The sequence below is a fragment of the Anopheles gambiae genome, chromosome 3 (assembly GCF_943734735.2).
Source record: "Anopheles gambiae chromosome 3, idAnoGambNW_F1_1, whole genome shotgun sequence".
Taxonomy (NCBI): domain Eukaryota; kingdom Metazoa; phylum Arthropoda; class Insecta; order Diptera; family Culicidae; genus Anopheles; species Anopheles gambiae.
The window spans coordinates 98,205,984-98,230,761 of record NC_064602.1 but is presented as its reverse complement, the minus strand read 5'-3'; the positions used below and the strand labels follow the sequence as shown (position 1 = coordinate 98,230,761).

General features: G+C 44.5%; 4 protein-coding genes across 8 annotated transcripts in view; 3 read left to right on the top strand and 1 right to left on the bottom strand.

The window, feature by feature from the left end:
- The first annotated feature begins 684 nt into the window (after positions 1-684).
- Positions 685-1,445, top strand: LOC133393774 (mantle protein-like). Its single transcript, XM_061660194.1, has 2 exons — positions 685-792; positions 862-1,445. The coding sequence occupies exons 1-2, from the start codon at positions 787-789 to the stop codon at positions 1,411-1,413; spliced, it is 558 nt and encodes a 185-aa protein (XP_061516178.1). The 5' UTR covers positions 685-786; the 3' UTR covers positions 1,414-1,445.
- A 1,832-nt stretch (positions 1,446-3,277) lies between these two features.
- Positions 3,278-4,075, top strand: LOC133393773 (mantle protein-like). Its single transcript, XM_061660193.1, has 2 exons — positions 3,278-3,387; positions 3,463-4,075. Exons 1-2 carry the CDS (start codon positions 3,382-3,384, stop codon positions 4,012-4,014), a joined length of 558 nt encoding a protein of 185 aa, XP_061516177.1. The 5' UTR covers positions 3,278-3,381; the 3' UTR covers positions 4,015-4,075.
- Positions 4,076-10,960: 6,885 nt separating this feature from the next.
- LOC3291563 (transcription factor mef2A) overlaps positions 10,961-24,778 on the top strand; it is a 114,666-nt gene continuing 100,848 nt past the window's right edge. The window contains exons 1-2 of one of the 2 annotated variants that reach the window (XM_061659313.1): positions 10,961-11,685; positions 11,794-11,882. In XM_061659313.1, the coding sequence (XP_061515297.1) occupies positions 11,855-11,882 (28 nt within the window). In that variant the 5' untranslated portion in view covers positions 10,961-11,685; positions 11,794-11,854. Of the gene's footprint in view, positions 11,710-11,793; positions 11,883-24,778 lie in introns of both variants that reach the window. The other variant, XM_061659314.1, reaches the window with a different exon arrangement.
- The window catches only part of LOC1280355 (beta-1-syntrophin), a 100,000-nt gene continuing 90,278 nt past the window's right edge, over positions 15,057-24,778 (bottom strand). For all 4 annotated transcript variants that reach the window (XM_061659321.1, XM_061659320.1, XM_061659318.1 and 1 more), the window contains exons 9-12: positions 21,429-21,546; positions 21,080-21,253; positions 19,093-19,272; positions 15,057-18,943 (exon numbers count right to left, since the gene is read on the bottom strand). In XM_061659321.1, the coding sequence (XP_061515305.1) occupies positions 18,860-18,943; positions 19,093-19,272; positions 21,080-21,253; positions 21,429-21,546 (556 nt within the window). In that variant the 3' untranslated portion in view covers positions 15,057-18,859. The remainder of the gene's footprint in view (positions 18,944-19,092; positions 19,273-21,079; positions 21,254-21,428; positions 21,547-24,778) is intronic.

Sequence of the window (24,778 nt, the reverse complement as noted above, 5' to 3'; positions counted from 1 at the left end):
CGGAAACCGTTGGTACGCGTCCATCTCGGTTTTTGTGGCTGAGCAGGAAGGATTTTGTAGGATTGATCATAGCTATTGTTTATTCGGTCAATAACATGGCCAGTATAGCGGTGCTCGGTGAGCTTGATCCGTTGTTCTATCTTCGTCATGCAGTTAATGCTGGACATTGTTAAACAGGTTGTTTCATTTTTTATCAAATGCTGTTGAATTGGCAATGCACATCTGAAGATTACATCTTAGATATCATAGCATTGTTTATAAAAAATAATTCAAATAATCAACGATCTGCTACAACTGTAACAGGAGACGAGTAAGTAATGAGATCCTTACTTACATACTTATCCGACGCTACAACCGCTTTGCAGTCTTAGCCTGACTGAGGAATGTCCGAAACCGCTCACGGTCTCGCGCCTTCGTCTGTTAATCCGTTATAATGGCCGTAATGGCGGACGCCTCCACATCATCTTGTCACCTTAATTTGGCCCTACCACACCTTCTCTTAATGAAATCCTTACATGAATCGAACCACGGTAACCCCATACATTTCTTACAGTAGACGAGTTTCAACTATGCAACGATGCGTTGAGTCACGCTTGATTGTTTTTCCGAGGAGCAATTACTTCACAAACATCTTCAAATGATGAAAAGAAAGAGTAAAAGAAATGGATGTATATGACCGTTTTTCAGTTCGTGCGCCGTGGACGATATAAAACGGAGTCAGCGACAGCAGATGCTCATTCAGTCGAGGAACTCCAAACGTACAGTACATCCAAACGGTAGGCAGACATGAAGGTAAGCTTTGGAAAGAAGAGGGCTTTAGAACAGAACTATAGTTTGAAGAAACTTTCGTTTTTCTTGCAGGCGTTCATTGTATTCACCATGGCCCTGGCCCTTGCCAGCGCAAAGGCAGTCGAAAACTCCAACAAGGAAAAGCGAGGACTGTGGGATCTGGGATCGGCTCAGCATGAATCGTACGAGAGCTACGGCTATGACCATCAGCAGTCTCATGGATACTACGGCAACGACTACGCCGAGAAGGATGTGAAACAGGTCATCACCAAGAAGGTCCCAGTTCCATACCCAGTGGAGGTCGAGAAGCACGTTCCAGTCGAGGTGAAGGTCCCGTACCCCGTTGAGGTTGAGAAGAAGGTCCCGGTCGTCGTTGAGAAGAAGGTCCCGGTGTACGTGGAGAAGAAGTACCCAGTCCACGTTGATCGTCCATACCCGGTGGAAGTGAAATACCCAGTCCATGTCCCGGTGTACCAGAAGGAGTACGTCGAAGTGCCAAAGCCATACGAAGTTCATGTCGATAAGCCCTACCCGGTGTACGTGAAGGAGCCAGTGTACGTCGAGAAGCCAGTCCCGTTCACTATCCTCATCAAGAAGGAGCACAAGAAGCCATTCTTCGGCTGAATCCTAAATAGATAATACTACATTGAAACTTACTTTCTTGGTTTTATTTAATTTCTTTTAATTTATTAAGTTTGCCATGATGATTATAGAAGATATGTTATTGTGTGTATTGGATCTTTTTGCATCCGTGCTTGAAAATGAAATTGTAGATTGATGCTTCTTCTTCTGTGGCACAATGACCATTGTTGGTCAAGGTCTGGCTGAACCACCAGTGGGCTTGGTTTTTGGTGACTTATTGATTACCCATAGCAGGATAGTATGAGGGGTTCGGTCCATTTGAGACTTGAACGCATAACCGGTATATTTTTAAGTCGTGCGAGTTGTTGATTGTACCACGAAATCGGATTTTACCGAAACCGGAACCCTTTAGATTGATGCTGGCTAAGTAAATATGCCGATTGATGTTGCTCAGAGTATTGAGAATCATGTTTGCAAACATTTCCGTGCAAAATATAGATAGAGAATGCGCTTTTGTGTATGTCGTGTGTGTAGGACAGTTTGTGTTATCATTGACAATATTATTGTTCAAATGGAAAAATTGCTCGAATGACAGAAATTTCGGTATTCCCTTTGGATGTAAGTTTGTTTTTTTAATCATATTTTTGCAATATTTTGTATTGGTATTATTTAAAATTCTTTACTCATTTACACTTCCGATTCAGATATCCACTGACCCTTGGGATACTGTTCGCAATTATGAACATACTTTCTCACATTTTAGATTCTGATGATTGCATTCGCTAAAACTGTGCATATGAGAACTTCATACATGGAAATTTCAATACTCCAGTTTTAAACTTGTTTAAAAGGTTTTGTGTAATTTTTTCCAATAACTCCATAATAAGTATTATCAAAATAAATGAATAGTACATCAAGAAAGTTATGAATAGTAAAAAATAAAGAATAATGAAGAGAGTCCACAATGACGGACCCGTTATCGATTGGAAGATAAATGTGTTATGCGTAATAATAAAATTATTCAATAAACCACTGCTACCGCTATTACTACTACTACTACTACTACTACTACTACTACTACTACTACTACTACTACTGCTATTTATACTACTACTACTAATTATACCACTACTATTTCTATAAATACTCTGTATTAAACTACATTCTCAATTTTTGCATGAGAGGAAAATTTACCATTTAATTTTAAATCCCATGGACTCAATTGTGGAGCTTTGTTTTGATGGCAATAAATGAAATTATGATTAAAATATGCTATGTAGTATGTATGAATTGACCTTGAACGTTACATGGTTGGAAGACATTTCGATGCAATTTACAAAACAGTTCCACGGTTGACAACTACCGGAAGGTGTAAATGGATGCAACTTAACAGCCATCACCGGATTAATCTAAAACGGAAGTGCAAAGCATTGCGCTCCACCAGTGCCACGTTACAGAAATTTCGACTTATTGGCACAAATGCATTGCACGATTCACAAACTATTAGGTAAGGCCTAATGTCAACGCATCAGCGACCCCAATGGAAAGCCCCAATATCGGTCAATTCTCTCATCTACCCTCGCAGAAGCGGCCGCATGAATTGGGTTCGGTCGGATGCGTTTTCCATCATGATGAGTGCGATGGGTGCGATAAACTTTTCCTTTCTTGCCTATTTTCTCTGTTCGCTAGATGTGAATTAACGTAAAAAGTATAATAAAGTCTACCCTCCCCATTAGGAACACCCATGGGGTGGCACGATTCGGATGGCGACTAATTGCGCAAATGTGTTAAAACGGAGGTGCAAACGTGAGGTAACTCTGAAATTGGGCGCTGTGTGAGAGGGCGCTTCATACGATCGGATCAACAGCATATGACGATGAAAAGAGCTTGTGCAAGTAGCAGGTATTGGCTAGTATAAAAGGTGCTCTCCTATGAGGAAACCAGTATCATTCGGTTGTGATCGTTCACTGCAGCACGTAGACGGTAGACACCAAATATCGGTAGGCAGACATGAAGGTAAGCTTTGGATCAAAAAAAGGTAACGGAACAGACTTCTTGTCAGAACCTAATAAACGTTCTATCTTCTTGCAGGCGTTCATTGTATTCACCATGGCCCTGGCCCTTGCCAGCGCAAAGGCAGTCGAAAACTCCAACAAGGAAAAGCGAGGACTGTGGGATCTGGGATCGGCTCAGCATGAATCGTACGAGAGCTACGGCTATGACCATCAGCAGTCTCATGGATACTACGGCAACGACTACGCCGAGAAGGAGGTGAAACAGGTCATCACCAAGAAGGTCCCAGTTCCATACCCAGTGGAGGTCGAGAAGCACGTTCCAGTCGAAGTGAAGGTCCCGTACCCCGTTGAGGTTGAGAAGAAGGTCCCGGTCGTCGTTGAGAAGAAGGTCCCGGTGTACGTGGAGAAGAAGTACCCAGTCCACGTTGATCGTCCATACCCGGTGGAAGTGAAATACCCAGTCCATGTCCCGGTGTATCAGAAGGAGTACGTCGAAGTGCCAAAGCCATACGAAGTTCATGTCGATAAGCCCTACCCGGTGTACGTGAAGGAGCCAGTGTACGTCGAGAAGCCAGTCCCGTTCACTGTCCTCATCAAGAAGGAGCACAAGAAGCCGTTCTGGGGCTAATTTTGTGCACTGTACTTGAAGTAGATGGGCTTGTGCAATACAGTAGTAAATGTAAAATATAGCTAAATTGTGTTCATTATTTGCTGTTCTAAAAAAGGTATGCAAATTTGCCGTAAAAAGGAATATGCTAGCAAAGCATCGCTAGCAAAGGGTGAGCTACTAACCTCAATTCTATGAGGCACATTTTATCTTCTGCCTCAGCATGTGGACCATAATTAATGGGTTAATTTAATTTCGGTACTAAATTTTGTGTGGCGCATCTAGGACGCGTCCCATTTGGCCGAGCAGCAGCACAATCGATCGTAAGTGTTTTGGTTGTGGCAGTTTTAGCAAGATAAATGTTAACCGTTGATCCAAGCTGTATCTCTCGCACGATTTCAACGGAAAATAGCCAACATAAGTCTCTGCTATGTTAGTAACAAACGAGTTGCAAGAAGGAGAGAGATGGGGACAGTGAAACAGATTAAAAAGTGTTTCATTATGCATCATAATGCATATGTGGCCTTGGTGGTTTAGTGAAGTTTTAAAGAGGTAGACCTCTTTTACGACAGGCTTTTGTTCGTGTTTTTGGCTGCTGTTGTCGTGTAGCACTACCATATTCTTTACCCTGGGTTCCACACTAGCACATCTGCCACGTTGCTAGGCTGTGAGCTCGATTATGATCCTTCGTCCTGTCGCTGCCCTATCACGTCCCTCGGTTTCCGCTTCCACCTTCACAGAGAGTGCGACCTACAATGATTATGTGCACGATTTTCCCATTTTCTCTTGACGAGGTAAAGCAAATTGAAAATGACTGCTCGCTTCCCGAAAATGGGTTTGCCGTGTCTGGGGCGGCCCCGAATGAATGCAGACCGTCAGCAGTGTTCCGGGGTTTTCGTCTAATGAGCTGGCCGCAGTCCTCCGACCGTGTACGTGATGGATGGTGCACTTCGTTTCGGTAGTTGTCACTGCAGCAGCAGCCACTCCTTCTCTCTCCTTCTGTCTCGCCCGCAACGTGCCGGTTTTGACTTAGTAGTGCATGTTGCCTGTCAACAACGAGCCTCGCATGTGAGAAGATGAAATTATTCATAACCAACAACTTGTTCCTCTTTTGGGAATGTTTTTGTTTTCTTATCTTGGTTGCTCCCTTTTTTTTTGCTTGGCATGAATTTGTTTGCTCTTTGCTCTGAAAGTTGGTGATTTGTTGGTCTCGACGAGTGGCGGTTTAGGGCGTGATGCATGACAGTTAAAAGTCGGTCGACGTCAGTTTCTTAATCACTTACATATGCTCGGGAACAGCAGTGAGTTGATTGATGGAATGGGAAAGTTAATATCAGTTTTGCAATGAAGAGAATCTGGAATTTGTATTATTGCATTTCAAACGATTGGACGTTAATAAACGTTTCTCCAAAACTGATCGATGTGTTTGGTATGTTCCTGTCTTGATAATGCACGAACTGGGGATATGACCGAGTGCACTGGGAAAACGATCCGAAACGGGTGTCCAAAATTATTCAAAACGCTGTCACAGCCGATGGCAGCGAAATGGCCAAGCCAACGAAGAAGAATGCGGGCAGAACACCGAACGGAATATTGATGGTTATTGATGTGTCAGGAATTATTATGATTATCTATCATGAATATGTATTCGAATCCGGCAAGGGAAAATCGCCCTCAGCCAACACGTTCCAATTCCGGCTGCTTCATTTCTCACCGCGTCCGTGCGGCGTCCGTTGGCGCCGGGTGGAAACGGTGGGAATGATACACCTCCCGTGGGAGAGGAAGCGAAAAAAGCAACGGGCGGGTCAGTGCGGTGGAAGAGCAAAAAGACAAAAGAATAGCATCAATAAAAGCTCCCGAACGATTCCATTCACCGAACAGCAAGGACACACCAGCTCGGTTTCATGTTTAGCTGAGTTTTCTCGAGCCTCTTGCGACTTTGCACCGGCCCTTCAGTTCAACGGTGGTTTTGGTGTTATTTAAATCCTTCGCTTCCGTTTTCGGCTGCGTTTTGTTGATACACGATTCGGAGATGAAATTCGGGTGAGTTTCCAAGTTAAAGATGAAGATAAAACACAAACCGCCCTGGAGGATGGCCGGGGAAAGCTCAACGACACTGAAAAACCTTGGCAGATGTCAATGATGGAGTTTTGGGGATACTTTTTCACTCCCCGATACTTCCGTCGGCGGGAACGGAACGTGGCCGCGATTATGGAGATCCGATATCGATTACGCTGCGAGTCCTGTTTCTCAACACACTTATACGGCACTTTTAGGCTATTGGAGTGTTCGCGTACTCACACGCAGCTGAAACAAAACCAAAACACACTCCTGTTTGGAATGCCATTTTTGTGGCATTTAGTTGCCATACACACATACACGGGTGGGTGGGCGGGTGTGTTAGAAATTCTCACAAAGCTGGTTTTATAGGCGGGAACTTGCCGGTTTGGAGATAATCCAGGAATGAAGGAAAATGGTGAACTGTATGGAATTTATGCAGTCGGTTGTGTGTGTCGTTGCGAAGGACTTGCGTTTCCGTCGGCGTCCCTAGGTCCAATGGAGTGTGGCGATAAGCTTTCGGGAAGTAACGAAACGCACATTTTCCATCCATTAGGGTAGCTGTCGTGCGTACGAGAGTGTTTTTGCTTAGTTGAAAGCTGAATACAGATTTAGTTGTGTACCAGTTACTACACACGTAAAGACTTTATTCAAGAATTCCACAATGGTTGAAGACCCGAATTCTCGAAAGCTTCTAGCTGAAACAAGGCGCTAATTCTATGACTGTCTAGACAGTCTCAAATTCTGCCATGGCAATTGGGTAATGCTGTGGATTCACGAGGACTAAATGAAGTCTTCTTTTGAGATATTGTTTAAATATGAATATCCATAAAATTTAATTTCCTCGGGGAGTTTTTACCATATCATTCTACCACCACAGACCACGGGCAGTCTCGTTGGCCACCAACGAGACTGCCACCAAGAGCGTCGGGTTCGTTAGCTTCGCCGCTTAGGCCGTAGTGAAACAGCTTGCCTGCCCGCAGGGGGACTAAAACCATGTCCCCGTATTGCAAGCGTTTAGTGCGAATGAACGAGATAGCGTGATGGGGAAAATTGTGGGAAAAATAACTCATTGCTGAGCTTCGAACTGTGGCGGAACGTAACGAGCAATCTGTGCCAATAATGGTTGTTGTTTGCGATGAAACTGGAACTCGACGAATCTCTGGAGAATTGCTGCTTCATCCCGTGGTCCGCTCATCCGTCTGGTCTGGTATCTGGTAAGCATTAGGCCAAGCGTTTGTTCCAAAGCCTGGGGGAACGAAGCACGACAAGTCCCTCGCCTCGTCCCCTGATCTCCCTTACCGATCCGTGAGTTGTTTTTTTCCGCTTCACATAAATACATTTGTCTCGTCAGTGCGCTCTGGGTCGGTGTTTGGGGATTGTGGTGAGACGCGGACAGGGATGGATAATATAAACCTGATTTTGAAGCAGTGTCGCAGGACGGGCAGCGAAGGATAAGGATACGTATTATTGTTAAATCAATTTTCCGACCAGACGAGCTCATACGCAGCTTAAATAAATCACTTTGTCTTGGGGCAGATGGTGTGAGAGTGGCTTTTGCGAAAGATTCTCTGCAAAATTTTCATCAAGCCGGAGACGTGAAAATTAGCTTAAAACGATGCCACAGCGATAAGCCTCCGGGGGGTAGTCCGAGAAAGGGGATTGAATGCTCCTGTTCTTTTCACCACACAATTTCATTCCTCCAGTGAAAGCTATTTCACAATGAAAACATTCTTCAATCCAAATGGTACTGTATTTATAGCAAATTTATTTAGCCGTGTAAAGTGCCAAGAATAACAGCAGAAAACAAGAAAAAACAAACCTTTCTCTGCGGTGCAAGAAAATGGCACGCTGTAACAAATATAAACGGCAAACCAGTTCTTATCGCCTGCAAAGCAAACAAAAACCATAGCTCACGCCCGGGTGCAATAATAGTTGAGGCGAAGAGAAATGTTTGCGGTTAAAAGTTGGAACGAAATAACTCATGTCATTTGTCATCCATTGCAAGGCCCTAGCCTCTGTGGCACCGGATACACAACATTTGCCGTGGCGGGTTTGTGGTTACGAAACTGCATTCGCGAAACTGCACTGCCAAAGATCAAGAAAACACTGCACCCTACACCCACTGCACAGCTTTTACGGTTGGGGATCGTATTGGCATCCGGCTATTGGTGGATTTTAGTGCACTTTCCGAAGCTGAAACGATACGTCGCCAGACCGCGAAACCACCGAGCGGTGGCGGTGGCCGTCCCGTGTAAAGGAATGTTTTACTAGCTATTCTACTAGCACAGTGGGGGAGGGAATGAAAATTCCTTGTCCTTCCAGTGCAATTGATGCTTGCATTGTATGTGTGTGTGTGGGAGGAGGGGTGGGGGTGGTTGTAAGTCAGCTCTGTTTGCGGTTAGGTTGGGGAGGGAACAAAAAAAGGAAACATTCCAACACAAAGTAAAAGGATATGTTACCAAGTTGCTCGTATGTCACATAAGCACACGTGTCACATCACCGTAAAGGAGTGTACAATTGAAGTTTTTATTTAGAATTATTTGATCGCTGTAGGTCGCTGTACGAGTGTTGCTGAAAATTAACTTAAATGGTGGTGCATTATTTTCATGAGACTTTATTCTAGCCCAAATGGAAATAATAAAAATGGACCACATCTGTCACTAGCCCCGGGGTAACATCGGGAAGCTACGCCAAAGCGGTCTGCGTAGGTTAAACGACGGCATCTGCGTTTCGTTGCAGCTGATTCTCAGACGTCCTTGTGATTGATGAGTGTTTGCTCAGCTCGGTGCGAGTTTCGCTTAGGTGTAGAAGTGTAGCTTTTAGAGCTCAATGCTTCATCTACGAATGCTTGATTATTACCCACACTTAACACCTCCGCTATCTACTGCGCGTTGGCTGAGCTTTTATGAGCTTGATTCATCAATGGAATTGAAGCTTAGAGGCAGAATAAGCAGCACAAACTTATCTTAACCATAAGACAAAGCCGTAAAAATATTTCTCACAATATGTTTAAATATATGTGTCGCAAGGGGCCATTACCTAAAATTCGATCGTGGAAATCTTTGCAAACTTTTCCATAATCTAAACAATATCCTCCAACTTTTACCTGGATGTCTTTCTGCTGGCAACGAGCACTTGCCAATAATTCCACGCCAACTTCCCGCTCTTGCCGTTTCTTAATGTTTCAATACTTCATTTAAATGTGGTATAATTTATTCCTATCCGGGAGTTGGCCCGCTGATGTTTGTTTTTGCGCCATGGTGCCCCTTGTAGCCATGGTCTGCGTAATTTATCGCTTGCATTTTTCACCGGTGCAAAGATAAAGCCCCGGTGCTTTGCTTTCGTCGCGATGATGATGATGCCGACGATGACTATAATGAGAAGGTGTCGATGATGCTCCATTGACGCACTGCTTGAGCGAGATCTCGCTTTGTTTAGAGTGTATTCTATTGTATCTGTTTCATCACTTATTTGCTGCATCCTGCGCTGAAATGGGCGGCTGCGGGTGCAGTGGCTGATGCTGAGAACCTTTTAAAATCGTCCCAATGCTTCTTGGAGCAACAACAAAATAAAACAACAAATGGAAAAGCTTTCCGTGAACAAAGGCGCAAAGTGCATTGCCCTCTACTGACTCTGCGGGTGGCTTTTGTGGCAGAGCATTTATCGTTGATTATTCGGAATGAAATGCGATGAATGTGAGGAAGGTGAGATTGAAAGTTGATGAATTGATGCGCTTAGTATTCTATGGGGTGGCTTTGCTGGTGTAAGTATGCTTTGCTGGGATAAACAACATCCCATCATTCTCATCATCTTTTATGATACCGTTTTCAAATAAAAAAAGACAACGAGCAGTGGCTTTGCCTGGATGGAATCAACAACAACAAAAAAAGCTCTCCAACAGCGTACCGATTTACTGGCATGCCTTTAAATCGGAACTAATAAAGCTTCAGTTGATCCGCCGGTACGTAAAACACATTCATTACACTCCCCTGCCGTACCGCTTCGCTTTCGGCAAGCATTACGAAATCATAGCCAATTTTCGCACACATCACATGATTTGTGTTTCTCCGTTAAAGTCAACCTCACTCCCCGTTATTTAATCACAGTGCCGCATTTTTCGTGTTTTGCTTTGCAGTAAAATATGGCCCCCGAACAGGGCGGGAAAATCAAAATAAAATATATTACCCACCGAGTAGCGCAACACTGCCGCACGACCAAGCTGATGGTAGGAATGTGCATTGGAGTAACGTGGACGTTTGCTGTGCGCAAGCAGGGTGCAACCGGAAATTTCACCCCCCCCCCTCCCCCCACGCAGTATCTGTCTGTTTGTCCTGTTATTTTTGCTCTTCAATTTTGCTTTCGTTCGTTTGCGTAAAACCGACCGAAGGTACACATTAACCGAACGAAGCTCGAACACCCAATATTGGCATCATCTGCCGATACATTAATCATTGAATAAATTAAATAATGATAAAACATTCATAAAACGCCTTCCGAGCCCGGGCACGGGGATGGGAGGATTGGAGCTGTTTCGGTAGCTGTTTGTAAATTTTCGCAAGCACGGTTACGGTACAACCAATGCACAGGCGGAAACGAGTCGTGAAGGACACTGGTTGTACCGTTTTTACCGGTTAACATGTGTGTTTTTCATGTTTCGACACACTTGCTGAAGACGGCAGAATGCATGGGGGGAGAATATCAGAAGTATTTTGTACATTTATGATTACAGCTGAGCGATTTAGTGTTTACGCATGGACGATTGTTAGTAAAGTGATGCGCAGTTAAAACTGCTACACAAAATACAGGAAAAGCAATTGCACCAATTTGCCACTAGATGGCGCAGATGTTAGCAGATCTTTGCAGAAATAGCTTGTCACGTATTTCTCTCGTTCATCTCACCTGTCAAAGGAAAAGTAAACAACTGGCACCGCAACTATCTCGGTGCAGCTGCAGTTTTTCGTTGTGTTTTTCATTAAATTGTGAAATGAAAAAGTAATATTCTGTTCTACAAGTGTTTTGTACACCTATTCGTTCAAGAAGCGATCAAAGTTCGTGAGGGATCAAAGTGGCAAAAGCGTCGAACGTCGAACACAATGTTTACTGATGGTGCAAGCAAAGCTGAACGGATAAACAATGACCGCACTCGCAACAGTAGTCAGTCAGTTCAATTGCTACAAAGTGAAGAAGAATACGTACAACTTCAAACTGCGATACGGTTCATGTGTGAACTAGTGAATGTTGTGTTTTATTTTGCTACCCGGTTTGTTATGTCCCGTTCGTCGATGGCTAACGATGCCGCTGCATTCCGCTGTAAAATGGCCTAATCAATCGGTGATCCACCCGAATGCCGAAAGCTCGCTACGGAGAAACGCCACCCCATATGTGTGCAATTTGCCCAAACCCCGCGGTAGCGGATTTCGATCAGCATCGACCTTACCACCTCATCTTTTTGGTGTGCCATCGCCGCTTGTAAAGCCAGCGGAGAGAAATCGTTTAATGCTTAAGTTGAAGCTCACCGCTTGCCTCAGTGATTCGTAATTAATTCAATTTGGAACCGATTCGCTCGACCGATGCATTTATTTATTTACATTTAGCTGTCCGGTTGAGCCCGGTGTTGCAGAAGCCGCCTTGGTACAGTATCTTCCATGCTTAGAGGTGCTTTATTTTTTGGTACAGACCACCGGGGGCTATTTCAGAGCAATGACCGAACTGACCATCGACAATATGTTTCCTTTGCAGGTTTAAAGTGCGAAATATTACCAGCGGACAGCGATGCTGCATTGGTTTGAAGCGACGTCAAATGACTATCAAAATGAAGGCCAAAAACGGTAGGTGAAAGCTCTTTTCCCCCTCTTGTACGATAAAACACGACGCTAGGCGCTTGACCGGTCACGTCTAAACAAAATCCGTAAATGTAATTTTCGGTTTGTGATTTCCGAATTCGGACCGGCATATCTGCATGTATACAAAAACTGCACTAAGCTAGAGAGAAAAGAAACATCCCCAATGCTCACCGTTATGCTTTTTTGCGACCATGGCGAGCAATTTTTTTTTTCAAAATTTGTGAAAATCACCGGCACACTGATGGTAATTAAAAATAAATAATGAATGAAAAATTGAGCCACAAAAAGAAACGAAAACGAAACACACACACACACACGTGCGCGCGATATGGTGAGAAAGGAAAATGCAAGTACAAGCTTCCTTTCACCTTTTTCTCATTTGTCCCGCACAATCCGGTGCAACACATTCCAGAACACTTCCCCATTCAGCAGAGAGAAACGGAAAGGGAAGGTGTACGCATTCCTGGCAAAAATGGAAGTTTAATTACTGGCCAGTGGAAAAACTGGACACGCGTCGCGCTCGTACGAGAGTGTGTACACGAACCGCTTGCAAAAGGTTTTGTTTGCATTCGGTTTTAATGTATGTTGCGCAGTCCTAGTGGTGCTTTCTCATGTTGTGTGTTGGTGTTACCGATGCTGCTCGTGGGGGAAAAAAACGAAAAGGACATAAAGGCAAAACATCGGGCCGAAAAAAAGCAAGAATAATTGAAAAGCTCTTGCTCTAGAAAAGTGCAAAAACCCCGGGAAAAAATATATCATACGGTGGGTGGAGAGGTCTACTTCAAAACAGCATAAATCATTTCGGAGCAAGAGATGAGCCAAATGAGCCTTGCTCGCACGCTCGGGAACGGAATGGGTTGAAAGCACAGGTGTTTGTGTTATGTTTGCGGCGCTCGTGTGGGTTTACTGGGGTAGGGTGCTGCGCAAACAGATGTGGTCGTTCTCCCGGGGCTTTGAAAGTTCAAAGATCGGTGTTTTAGTGTGGGTCAGTGATGCAAAACATGCAGAGATGAAGTATTACCTCTACTTACCAATTTTGAATATTTTTTTTTACATAAGAAAGAGATGAAAAGGTAAAATGCAGGTATGATCTGTAAAAGTGATTTGAAGCGAGCGGGTTTTAAATAATAGTTACCCAAAGTATGTAATTTACATTTTCTTAAGCAGTGGAGCCCATGTGGCTGTGAACCCGAACAGAGGGATGAAGTAAAATGGTGTCAATTTTCGATTACGGTAAAGCCAGGCTATCATCTCCCATCCTCTGAGCACGGGACCGAGATGTATTAGTCTATCGGAAAGCGATTCCGGGCCCTGTACCCTTTTTCTATGCTCCTTCAGCTCTATCCACTTCCGGCTGGGCAACGATAGTAGTCGATAATGGAAATCCAATCAGCTGAAGCACCGGATGCAATCGAGCAACGAGCGATGTATCGATCTGCCGGAAGCCCTGGATCACCCTGCTGTGGCAAAGCTGTACCGAAAATGCGCCCTCCGTGTGATGGCGGGGAGCAAACGAAGCAGCGAGGCTCTCCGGGTTGTATTCCGCTTTATGACACGACCCGCCAGCAACAACAAAGTTGTGCATGAATTAAATAACACCAACCAACGGTTGGAAGGAAGGCGGTATCGGGGGAGGGCTTAGATCAAGTGCTCATCCTAAATGGAAATGAGAAACCGAAATAGATTCGTGATAACTGAAGGGTTGAATGACTCACTAAAAGTATATTGTTCGTCTATCACGGGGCGCAATGATTCTTCATCCCCTCCGAGTGGTTCATAGACAGCGAAACTAATCCTCCTCAAATCCGGCTGCGAAGCGCAGTTTGGTCGCAACCGGTGCCGGATCGGAAGCGGAGGCGTATACAGTACCACCGACACGGAGCAAAATCTCTTCCAGCCAGCCAGGGGAAGAGCTTTTCCACGCCGCAATAAGCCGCAACTGTTTGTGCACTTTGGTTGGGCTTTTCTGTTTTTCTTGGTACTATCGGGTGAATCTTTCCTTCCAAGAAAAACTTTGACACAGATAAAATCGAATTCGACATTCGTCCGATCATGACCGGTGCAGGGCAGCTAGTCATGCCTACCCGAGCAGCGATGGGGTGATTGCGATCCGGTTTTTAAAGCACCTAATCACGTTGTCGCTTCGAACGGGGCACTACACTTTTGTGTGCCTCTCTCTCTCTCTCTGTGAGAGTGGTTGGGAAAAGTTTCGCATTGGTTCATCATCGACGTTGAATTTTCGGCGTGGGCTCCACAGGTTTGATGATTTCCCGAGTGGGTTTATGTAATTTTCGGCACGGTTCGGTGTTTGGGTTTCTGGGTGGCATTAAAGCGTGGGTTGCAATTGTATCGTTGCGATCGGCAATAGATGGCCGATTTAATCAACTTTATGCTTGTTAATAAGCATTTCCCGTGAAATGTCTTCTCGAGGGAAATTTCAAGCCCACGCTTTCAGTGCGTTTTGTAGTTGGTAATTTTAATCGTGCCATTTCCTTTTATTATGAACCTGCTTTCAATTAGATTATTATTTGAAATAGATGTGGAAGATACAGCTTCTGCGTTAAGCAGAAATACAAATCATACAGAAAAATACATTCTAAAGTGAATAGCTTTAACGTGACTATCGTTGAAACCTGCCATTGATTTAATGCCATAGTCACCATTCCGAGCCAACGCGTACGCTAGCAATTTGCTCATTAACTGTTTGATAATCTGCCCCGTCAGTGTCATTGATGAATAGCCTTTTTGTCGTGAAGCTAAATAGGCTTACGGTGCATTGTAATTGTACAATTCAATTATAGGTAAATTACGCTCCGATGGATTGAACCGTCCAAAAGCGGGCGACATTACATGTAAAATAGAATAGCCGAGCGGTTCAAAGAAGAAAAAATACGCATCAGGCTCGGCGATGCATTTAATTCAATAAAATATGAAATTATTAATGGGGCATGAATTAAATTCTCTGGCTTGTGAAGTTTGCAACGTTTGTGAATCCCTAGGAATGGGATAGTTGCTACAAAACCAAAACATACGATATTTCCATTAACCAAAGCATACTGCTGAAAAAGATGAGTTCAATACATTTAAATAAAGCTCATTATTTCGTGAAACCTCCATTTCTTTCGGTAAACAAATCACACGCAAACACGCACCGCAATGTCAGCAATTATGATACAATTTGTTTTATTTTTGATTTTTTTTCCTGGTGGACTTACTGGCAAGCCCTTTTGACTTTCGTAATGATTAGTAGCTTTTCCCCTCTTTCGGTTTCCTTCTGGCCGTCCGCACACGGTTTCTTTTCCACTCTATTCGTTCTGTTCTGCTGTTACTATCCTTCAACACTGTATAGTATTAATGCTTAGTATGGTGTTAGGAAGCTGCTTGAACCAGCTTGTAATAGTGTGTATGTGTGTGTTTTTTTTTTGTTTGATAAAGAGAAAAAAGATTGATTTGAAGACATTTCCGTACAATTTTGGATTTGTGTTTCACTGCTCTTCTCAAAATGCTTTACCATTCTTCTTTTCGTTTGTATGCATGTACTTCGCTAAACTTTCATACGCATTAGTTCTATTACATACATTTTTTGTCTAATTGCTTTAAATTTGATTACAAATTAGTTGAGTTTTTTTTTGTTTCAACCTTACTGATTTGAATTCTCTAGCGAGTCGTTTAGATACTTTCTACTAATGTTCCATTTCCATACTAACATCACCACAAAATGCTTTCTCTAGTAACTGCTTAAATTCTCTCTCTCTCTCTCTCTCTCTTTCTCTCTCTCTCTCTCTATCTCTTTTTCTCTCGCGCTGCCTCGCTGTCTCGCTGTCGTTTACAATCAGATTTGAGAAAAAAGAAGATATTCGAATGTATCATCGAATTATATTCCGTTCGATTTATATCGTATGACTCAACCGAAGAGCGTATCGACAATCATTCGCTCGCTTTTTTGCTGTGTTCAGCGTGCTATGTCAGCATTTCGATTTCTTACATTTGCTTGCTACTATTTTTTCCACCATACAATGCACTGCATCACTTTACATCTACATGGAACATGTTTACACGACGTACAGTTTTAGGAAGAAAGACAAAGTACAAGGTTCCTCTACTGCACCGGTTGATGAGTTAAGATGGCTAGCAAACGTCACACTTAAAGTACAACTTTGGTTTTCTTTTCCTTTTCTGCAATGTGTTTTCATCCGATGTAAAACGGGTTTTGCTCTATCGGTCAGCTTATCAAACTTCTTGTAATCTGCCAAGACTCTTGTTTACGCCTAAGTTTGTTTTGCAACCTTTGGGAAGCAAAAACTTTCGTTTGCATTGCCATCAACTGCTTTCAGTATTCTACAGCGTTTAGTTTGTTTCAGCTACATCTGACTATAAAGATCATGTACACTTACACACAAAAACACTTATGGAATCTTCAGGATCATCACACCACACACATCAAACTCATTTGATTACACTGGCAAAAGCTGTAACTCTGCTGTGTGTGTGTGCGCGCGCCTAATGTACTTATTATTCATTAGTTGAAGGTACTGTTCCTCTCAGATGCACTTCCTTCGCTTGGCAAACGAGGGAACCCGCGATGGGTGTTGTAGGGAGTAAGAAAGAGAGATTTATTTACAGAGAGATGGTTCGATTAGGGAAGAAAGATCAATCTTGCTTATCGTATGGAAATGTGATCGGTTTAATATCATTTCTGAACGCGCTCGAGATAAGAACTTACGCTAGGAGTGTACAGCTTGATATGATGCTATGAACGTTTTTCGGGCGTCCTGTGATCTCACCACTGATCGTCTCATCCCATCCATCATCGTTTTATGCATACGCCGGGCGGAGAGTGAAGTAAAAATTGAATCTTTTCCAGTCCCCAACGTATTAAATGGTTCTTGTAACGACAACCTAACCGAACTGTTGTTGTTAACGCTTCGAATTGATTGCGTGCTCTGGGCCGAGAGAATGCCCTTGCATAGTAACACATGTTTCCTGCGCCAGTTACGATGATGGATGGAACACTTATCCCTTGCGGATATGCTGACAATTCGTACCGTGGGAGAAGGGCGTCTGTTAACAAGAAACGAAAATGGTCTAATAGTGAACTCGACTCCAAGTGAACAGTAGTAGATTTTACAAACACAAACTCAACAATGCATGCTTGCGCTTTAGCCCGTTCGTTTCGCCACTGTTATGTTCATTCGCTTCTTTCTTTGCATTCGGTTTTCTGTAGCATGAATTGATTTGCAGCAGCTTTGCACATGTACTCCTTTTTCCCTTCCCAGATATGTTACACAAATCAATTTATTTTGCATCATCATTCCAGTCTCTGCGTCACATTGCTTCTATTGGTGTTGACCCCATGCAATTAGGGAAGCTCTTTTCAATTGCTTGATGGTAGTCTTGCTGCTAGAACTATGCATTATCTTTGCCTATGGGTATTTTCGATTGCTTTTAATGGATTTAACATTCGTCTTGGTTTGTCGAATACAGAAGAGAACGATATGTGTGAGTGTGTGAATTATTGGGAAGACGTTTAACAACATCATGGATATGAGGGATGTGATGTCTCCTGATGTACGCGTATTGGCTTTGAATTATAAACGCAATTGGAACAGAAATGAAACGGGATATTGAAGGAAGAATATAAGATGAAAATGAAGCAGTACGTAAATGTATAGGTAATTACTGTCAAACTTTTCATTCTCTCTTTTGCCCCTCGGAAAGTAGAGAAGCAACTTTCTATCCCCAACTCCATAAAACAACCGCTTTAGCCCTAACAACACACTTCAAGCGTGAAGAGCCGTTGTGAAAGTTTTCTAATTTCGATACATCAATCAATGGTGTGGCTTGTTTTTCTTTGCTTAAAATCGATATTCTCAAAGCGCGATAGCAACGGCTCGCTTAGGAGCAGTATGTTTCTAAACAAAAATACAAAAAAAAGAAAAAGAGGGCGAAAAAAGAATACGCTTTGAGCCGAATGAAGACGATACCTGTGCTTCCGCCATGCTTGTCACAAAAAAATGCGCACCGTTGCAGAACACGTGGCGCCTTCGGACGCATTCTGACAGGTATACATACACCTACGGCGGAAAAGTTAGTCTAGTTAGTCCGCTTAGAGCTTGGCGTGGCGTTAATTTAATCCACCGATTGACATCGTCGATCAAAGTCTTAAAATTATGCAAAGAGATTCCTCATGTTGCCAATTGCCGGCAGCGGAATAAATAGGTGGGCGAGCATAGAAGTACGGCGAGCGTGACGTCATAAGCTATCGTGTGGGCGTTTCAGGGGGGGGGACTGTATGACGTCAAATACTGGATGGTGACTTACAACACAAAACCCGCTGACAAATTTCGGGTTGATACGAATGAAATAATGTTCAGGACAAACTTACATTCTTTTCCTACAAGCTGATACTAGCCATTTTGCGCTACAAAATAATTTACTATGACGGATAGAGAGCAGTGCGTTAGCCGCATCTTGTCACGAAACTGATCGACCGTGTGACTTTCCCGCTAAAACACTGTTTATTACACTACAAACTACGACAAACAGAACAAAACTCAACATTATTATAATGAATGCAAACAAATAACATACGAACGAACCATCTGCCCGTGGTACGGCTTACGGTTCAAGATTCGGACGACCTTGCCCTATAACATGACTCCGTCACTCCTTACACACACACACACGTGGAGTGCAAAAAGCTCCTTGCACGTGGGCTCTTAGCTGGCCGAGGCTGACAATTGGGTGACCATATTTACAGATTACATCAAAAGGACGAGCGCGGCTCTGTGTGTGTGCGCGTCTGTGTTTCGTGCCATCCGCTCGCTCAGCGAAGCACTCACGCGCCAATGACACCCGCAGGAGTACTCTACCGTTCGTACCTGCTACAGACGGGCGGCTCAGTAAAAATGGTAAACAGCTAAACCGGTTGTAATACCACCTCCGAGTGCGCCGAGGGACGCTTATGCTAGCGAGTGCACCTTTGCCGACAGACAGTTGTGAAGCACGAACACTACCGGCTTGGGACAGCACTCCATGTCCAGCTCCTGGTGAGGGTAGGGATACACAAAATAGGGGAGAGGGGAAGAAAGATTTGAAATGTTAGTGCCGAGAATCACACATCCTTAGTGCGAGGTACCATGGCTGCTATTCGCTGGTGGTTGTTGGGCCGTGGAGACCATTGAGAGCGACTTACCAGTTCCGCACCGTCCTCCGTGCCGGAGAAGTCAAGGTACAGCAGCTTGTTGCCATCGTCGGCCGAACCTTTCAGCTTGTCGAATGGGAATGTCCAGAGGGCTTTCGAAGCCGGACCAAGCCCGCTGTCTAGCAGCGTAAATCCACGGTCCAGGTGCACGATTAATTGACAAGGGCGTCCCTGTGGAATCGAGGCAGAGCAAAGACGTAATTGAAAGAATATTGTACGTGCATTTTCTTCTTTTTCCTGATGGAAAAAATCGTCTAGATTACATGACTATATGTCGGTGAGTGTGTGTGTGCATGAGTGTATGATGAAAACTGTCACCAAAACATCATCGGATCGGAGCCCTTCATCCACCGAGGGTGGCACTGTTAATCCCGTTCACCTCGCCGCAACGCACCTGGTGCGCTACACGTATTCCAATTATTGGTTCGATTAGCTGTCGTATTTTGTCACCCCCGCGTAATCGCTTTAGTCACGGACAGCACCGGTGGATGAGGTTCCGCTAAATTGACTGCACTTCTCACCCACGCACGGCGTACACGGTTGGTGTGCAATCTGCATCTCACCACCAACGGCCCAGGCACCAGGCAAAACTGTTCCAAAAATAGCCTTCCAACAGCAGCAGCAGCAGCAGTGGTTGTAATGCGAGAAATGTACTCTTGCCCTCTGCCTTCTCGTTTCACGCTGGTGGAGTGGAGTTTGCCGGGGTGGAACTACTTAAGGGCAGAACGGTAGACCAAATTGTGGTACCGGTACACACGATGCCAATGAATGAGGCAAAAGGAAGCCAATCGAAAGCTCGCACGATTCCCACCGCTCCCGTTTGCCAATTAATAACCGATCCCCCGGCACCGTGCGCTAACGCGAAATTCGATTCCGGGATTTTAATCCCGCTCAGCGGAAATTGCAACACTCGTTGCCACGCACGGTTCCAGCCTTGAAGAGGGGTAGGTGGAGGCAGCAGCCAACGATTCTCAAACCGAGCAGAACGGAAACGGCCGATTAGCTTGGGTAGTGGTAGGGAATAAAAAAAAAACAATGGCTCGATAGCTTCAACCTCCGGGTGCCCGGCGTACGGTACGCCAATGGCGGCCGCGTGGTGATGGTTTTGCGCCGTGCTTCTCAAAACATTGGCGAACTAAATGTGGCTCGTGTCAATAAAGTGGCTCGCGAGCAAGCAACACGGTCAGTTGTGCCAACAAATCCAGCGTAGCTATTCTACCCGAAGCTTTACGCATGAAACACGGTTCCTTTTTCGTTCGCGCTAAAAACTATCTCTCTAGCTTTCTCTCTCTCTCTCTCTCTCTCTCTCTCTCTCTCTCTCTCTCTCTCTCTCTCTCTCTCTCTTTCTCTCTCTTTTGCCGTACACACACACACTCATCCGTTTTGATATTGCTGAGGGCATTTGGGATTAAGGTGTAGTTACTGTTGTGTAGTGCCGGCCCGGGGGTTTTCGGTTGGGATGAAGGCGAGCATTTTAATTAAACCGTCGGTTGATAAAGCGTTGGAAGCATGCCACGCGAACGTGGATCGGGTAGCGAGGAATTAAAGCAAAATCGATCACGCTTTATGTAACGATTAGCCTCGTCGGTGGGAGCCCAGTGCGAGGTGTCGGCTGTGCACGCTTAGTGGAACATGATAGCAGCGCTTTCAATATTCGTTTACAGTTTACAGGAGCGGAGTCGGGTGCAATGAGAATGAATGAAGCGCAGTCTATCAGAATGATACAGGATCGGATCAATTTTGTTCGATGCGGGAGTGTGAGCTGGGCGTTTAAAGATCGAAGCTAGTAACGCAAAATAAGTGCAATCATTAGGGGAATGAATTGTTATGATTCAGTCGAATTCATTTCAATGCCGATCGGTTAGGATCCGATTATGTTCATGAACTCTCTATCAGCGCCTAAAGGCATGCAATACGCAGCGCACTCAGCTTGATTATAGTGGATTTAAACGGCAACGCTTGTCCCGCTGCTACTCACCTGAAAGAGACAGCGGAAGGAAAACTCTCGCTGACAGATGATGGCATTGTGGCAGCCTTGCACCAGCACGCGCGCCCACGCCGCCATGTCCCGGTTCGTCTCGGACCGCAGCCAATGGCTAACGACGCCCCGTGTCGTACCGCACCGGATGCAGAACACGCTCGAGTGGGTGCTCTAAGGAAGATACACGAAAGTGAAGAGGAGAGAGAGAGAGAGAGAGAGAGAGAGAGAGAGAGGGAGGAAAAAGCCAAATAAAATGATGAAAATGGCCGAACACAGAAAATGGCGCTGCTGCGTAGAGCAGCAGAACAAACAGAGCAAAAATACTGTGCGCCGTGGGTGTACTTACCGAGTTGGAACCGACGGTTGATGTGTTGCCCGCACCGGCTAAGCGGGTGGCCACCAGGGGACAGCTTTCGAACGGTCTGCTCCACGCCTCCACCGACCAGGGTGCACTTTCGTACAGGCTGCCGTCGCGGTACATGGAACGAACAATGGCGAAACATCCGCATTCGGTTGGTGCAAAGGTTTACGGAACGCGCGTGTGTAAAGTGGAAAATAATAATAATAATAATAATAATAATAATAATAATGATAATGTGTGTGTACGGAAAAACCAGGAACAAAAGAAAAAAATTAGAAAATGTGGAGAAAAAAACAAAACGTGAAGCAACATTGTATGCGTTAGGATTGGGGCAAGGAAAATATTCAACACAAAAATAAAAACAAACAAAACTGGCAAGGGAAAAGTAACGGACCCCTCCCGGGTACGATGGGGTAGGGGATACACCAACGCGAGACAAAGTCCAGAGAACAATAGGAGTGAAAGCATACAAAACATCCTCCTCCTTCTGTTACCCCCCTTAAACTGGACACAATGTCTAACCAAACAAAAGGACAGCATTTGATAAGCGTAGCGACAAAAGCAACGGTCAACAGAAAGGAACCGGCAACCTGCACGAGTCTGTCTATGCGTCTCTTTCTCTCTCTCTCTCTCTCTCTCTCTCTCTATCGCTCGACTAGCTTCTTCGTAATGAGCTTGGTGCTTGCAATATTTCAATTTGCCCTGGAGGACATGGGAGAAAATGAGAGTGGAGGCGAAATTATTTCAAGATTAGATTCCGCCTCGGCAAGCCCTCGGCCACCCATCAAGGATTTTTCTTAGAACGAAAAAGTAGCATCAAAAACAGTGGAAGAAAAAAATCAGTAAATATATCGTGGGCAAAGGTGAAGCACAACGTTAAATGCCGCTGCAACTGGTTTGATGGCGGGTCCATTTTGGGCGGAGGAACAAAAAAACCGTCATGGAATTCAACCGTCAGCATGCTCTTCGGCCAGCAGGTTGAGTTTTTGGTGCTCGTTGTGTTTGCACGGAGCTGGTTTTCGTCGTTGCCGTAGTCGATAAAAGGGTGAAGATAAAAATGAAGCAAATGAAGCAACAAAAACGATGCTTCCTGGTGCGTGGAGGGTACTTCCCTTGCGCCAGGGTAAAAGGTAAACAGATACGGGTGAAGATGAAAGTCTAGGCGCCACCGCGCCAGTACAAGTACAAGAGTGCATGAAACGGTCAACATTTACTCAGCACCGTTTCTCCGCTTATGGCAGCCCTCGCTCAATGCCGAAAAACCTTGTTTTTTTTGTAAAGCGTTTTCCTACGAATTGCATTCTCATTACACTTTGCCAGCCAGCGTTGTAAGTAGCACCGTGCTGGAGCGAAACATTAGCAGAAAGCAATTCACACAAGCACAGCAATCGAATGGGGGAAAAAAGGCGGAAAAGCGACCTTCTCCCGAAATGTACAAATGTCCACACGATGTAGCGGCATGCAATTTAAGTGTTCAACGGCAAACGGTCTGGTCGAAGCCCACCGGAGACGACGGAGCGCGAAAGGAGTGTTTGTGCGCGCAACATAAAAGAAGTCATCCGAAACTTAAACAAAACAAAATACTTGTGTTGACAGTAATTAAGGAAGCATTCGGCAGAGAAGCTCCGGCATTTTGTGTGTGTGTGTGTGTGTGATGGTGAAAAGCTGGTTGAAAAATGCTCCTTCTCGCTACGTTCCTTATCTCGAATGAAACTTCGTCCGAGACGTACCCGCTGCTGCTTCTTAGATGGATGGTACTTGAATGTCCTTTTTTGTTTGCTTTTCTTTGACGATAATTAAGCTCTTACAGGCGGGTACGCAAGGCAGACAAAATGCTGCCTTCTTCGTCCGTAGAGTGCTTGCGGCTGTCCAGCCGAAATGCATTGAATGCAATCTGAAGGACAGTGAGCAAGTAGATGGAATGATAGCATTTTGTCGAGATAGAGTGTCGGGATGCGATTTACGACAGTCGCCAGCGTTGCACGATGGACGATGGATGGCCAGCCCAACCTGCCAGGTGTTCGATGAGTACCATTTACAGGTACTTTTGAAGCTCATTGTGATTGAAATGAATCTATTTTGCAATAGAGCAACACAATGTGCGCAGTAAACGGACTGATAAGATTATGAATTATTTTCTTATAAGTATTCTATTTTATTTCAACCATCTTACTAGAATGAGGCAGAACCGAGATTGTTTCTCCTTCATTAAACTTCCTTTTTTCCAGGTGAACATTTCTTGTGAGCTTATACGCGATTGATTTTCCATCTTTCTTCTCGAAATGTGTCCCTTCCAAGGTGACAACTCGCAATAGTAGGAGCGAGTGCTGTTTGGTGGAAACATATTTACATATTTGATTATTCATTTGCACCATTCCGTTCTCGGCACCTTCATTATCGCAAACCGTTTAAGGTGAGTGGGTCCCTTTTCGTTCGCTGGATGGGTGCGGGATTTATTTGTCCCCAACCGACGATCTCACACGGCATCATCGCTGCGGTACGAAATCACACCTGATAGCTTGCGCACCCGTTAGGCGAATGATCGAAGAAGGGATTCGTAAATTCAACCAAAAACCTCTCGGATGGCAATTTATCGCACCGTTTGCACGACAAACTTTCCGCAGCCGACAGGAAGGTTTCAGATTACGTGATTTAGTACAGTCCCGACCCCGAACCGTGTCTCTTGATTGGAGGTGGCGGTTTGAGCGTGGTAAGAAATTTCCCGACAGGTTGTGTAGGTTCTTAATTTTGCTTTCCAAGGGAGTGAGCGCGAGGTGAGAGTGAGTGTTTGTATGGTTTTGATTCGTGTAAACGGTTGTTGATTAGAATCAGGTCATATTTACGTAGCGAACGAATAGTTTGGGTTGTTTAGGTTGCTTCTAGCGAGTGAATGTTGAAGTATGAAATGTTTCTTATCAATATTCGAGCAGCAAAGATCTTTTGTTATGCTATTATGTTCCAATTGAACTCGAAAGAACTCCCAATACTAAACCTCGCCTGCTTTCTAGTAATTAACTCAGCATGACATTCCAGCTTCGTGTACCATTCGATCGTATATTAATTATCAAACATCAGGATCCAATTTTCCAATACCTTCAAGGGTTCGATTCATGGCTTAAGACATTTGGCCACCGGAATTCCTCGAGATTGTGACATTCCCGGTCGCCGGTATGGCATCAAACAAGTTCCATTTCGTTGGTCAATTAGAAATCCATTCAAGTGCAAGGGCCGACTGAGAAGGATGCGTCTCGAAATGCTTCGGTTCGTTCCATTACCCAAGGATGCGTACCGAGAATGCAGGGGGAGGTCGTATGTGTGTGCCTGAGCGGCGGAGG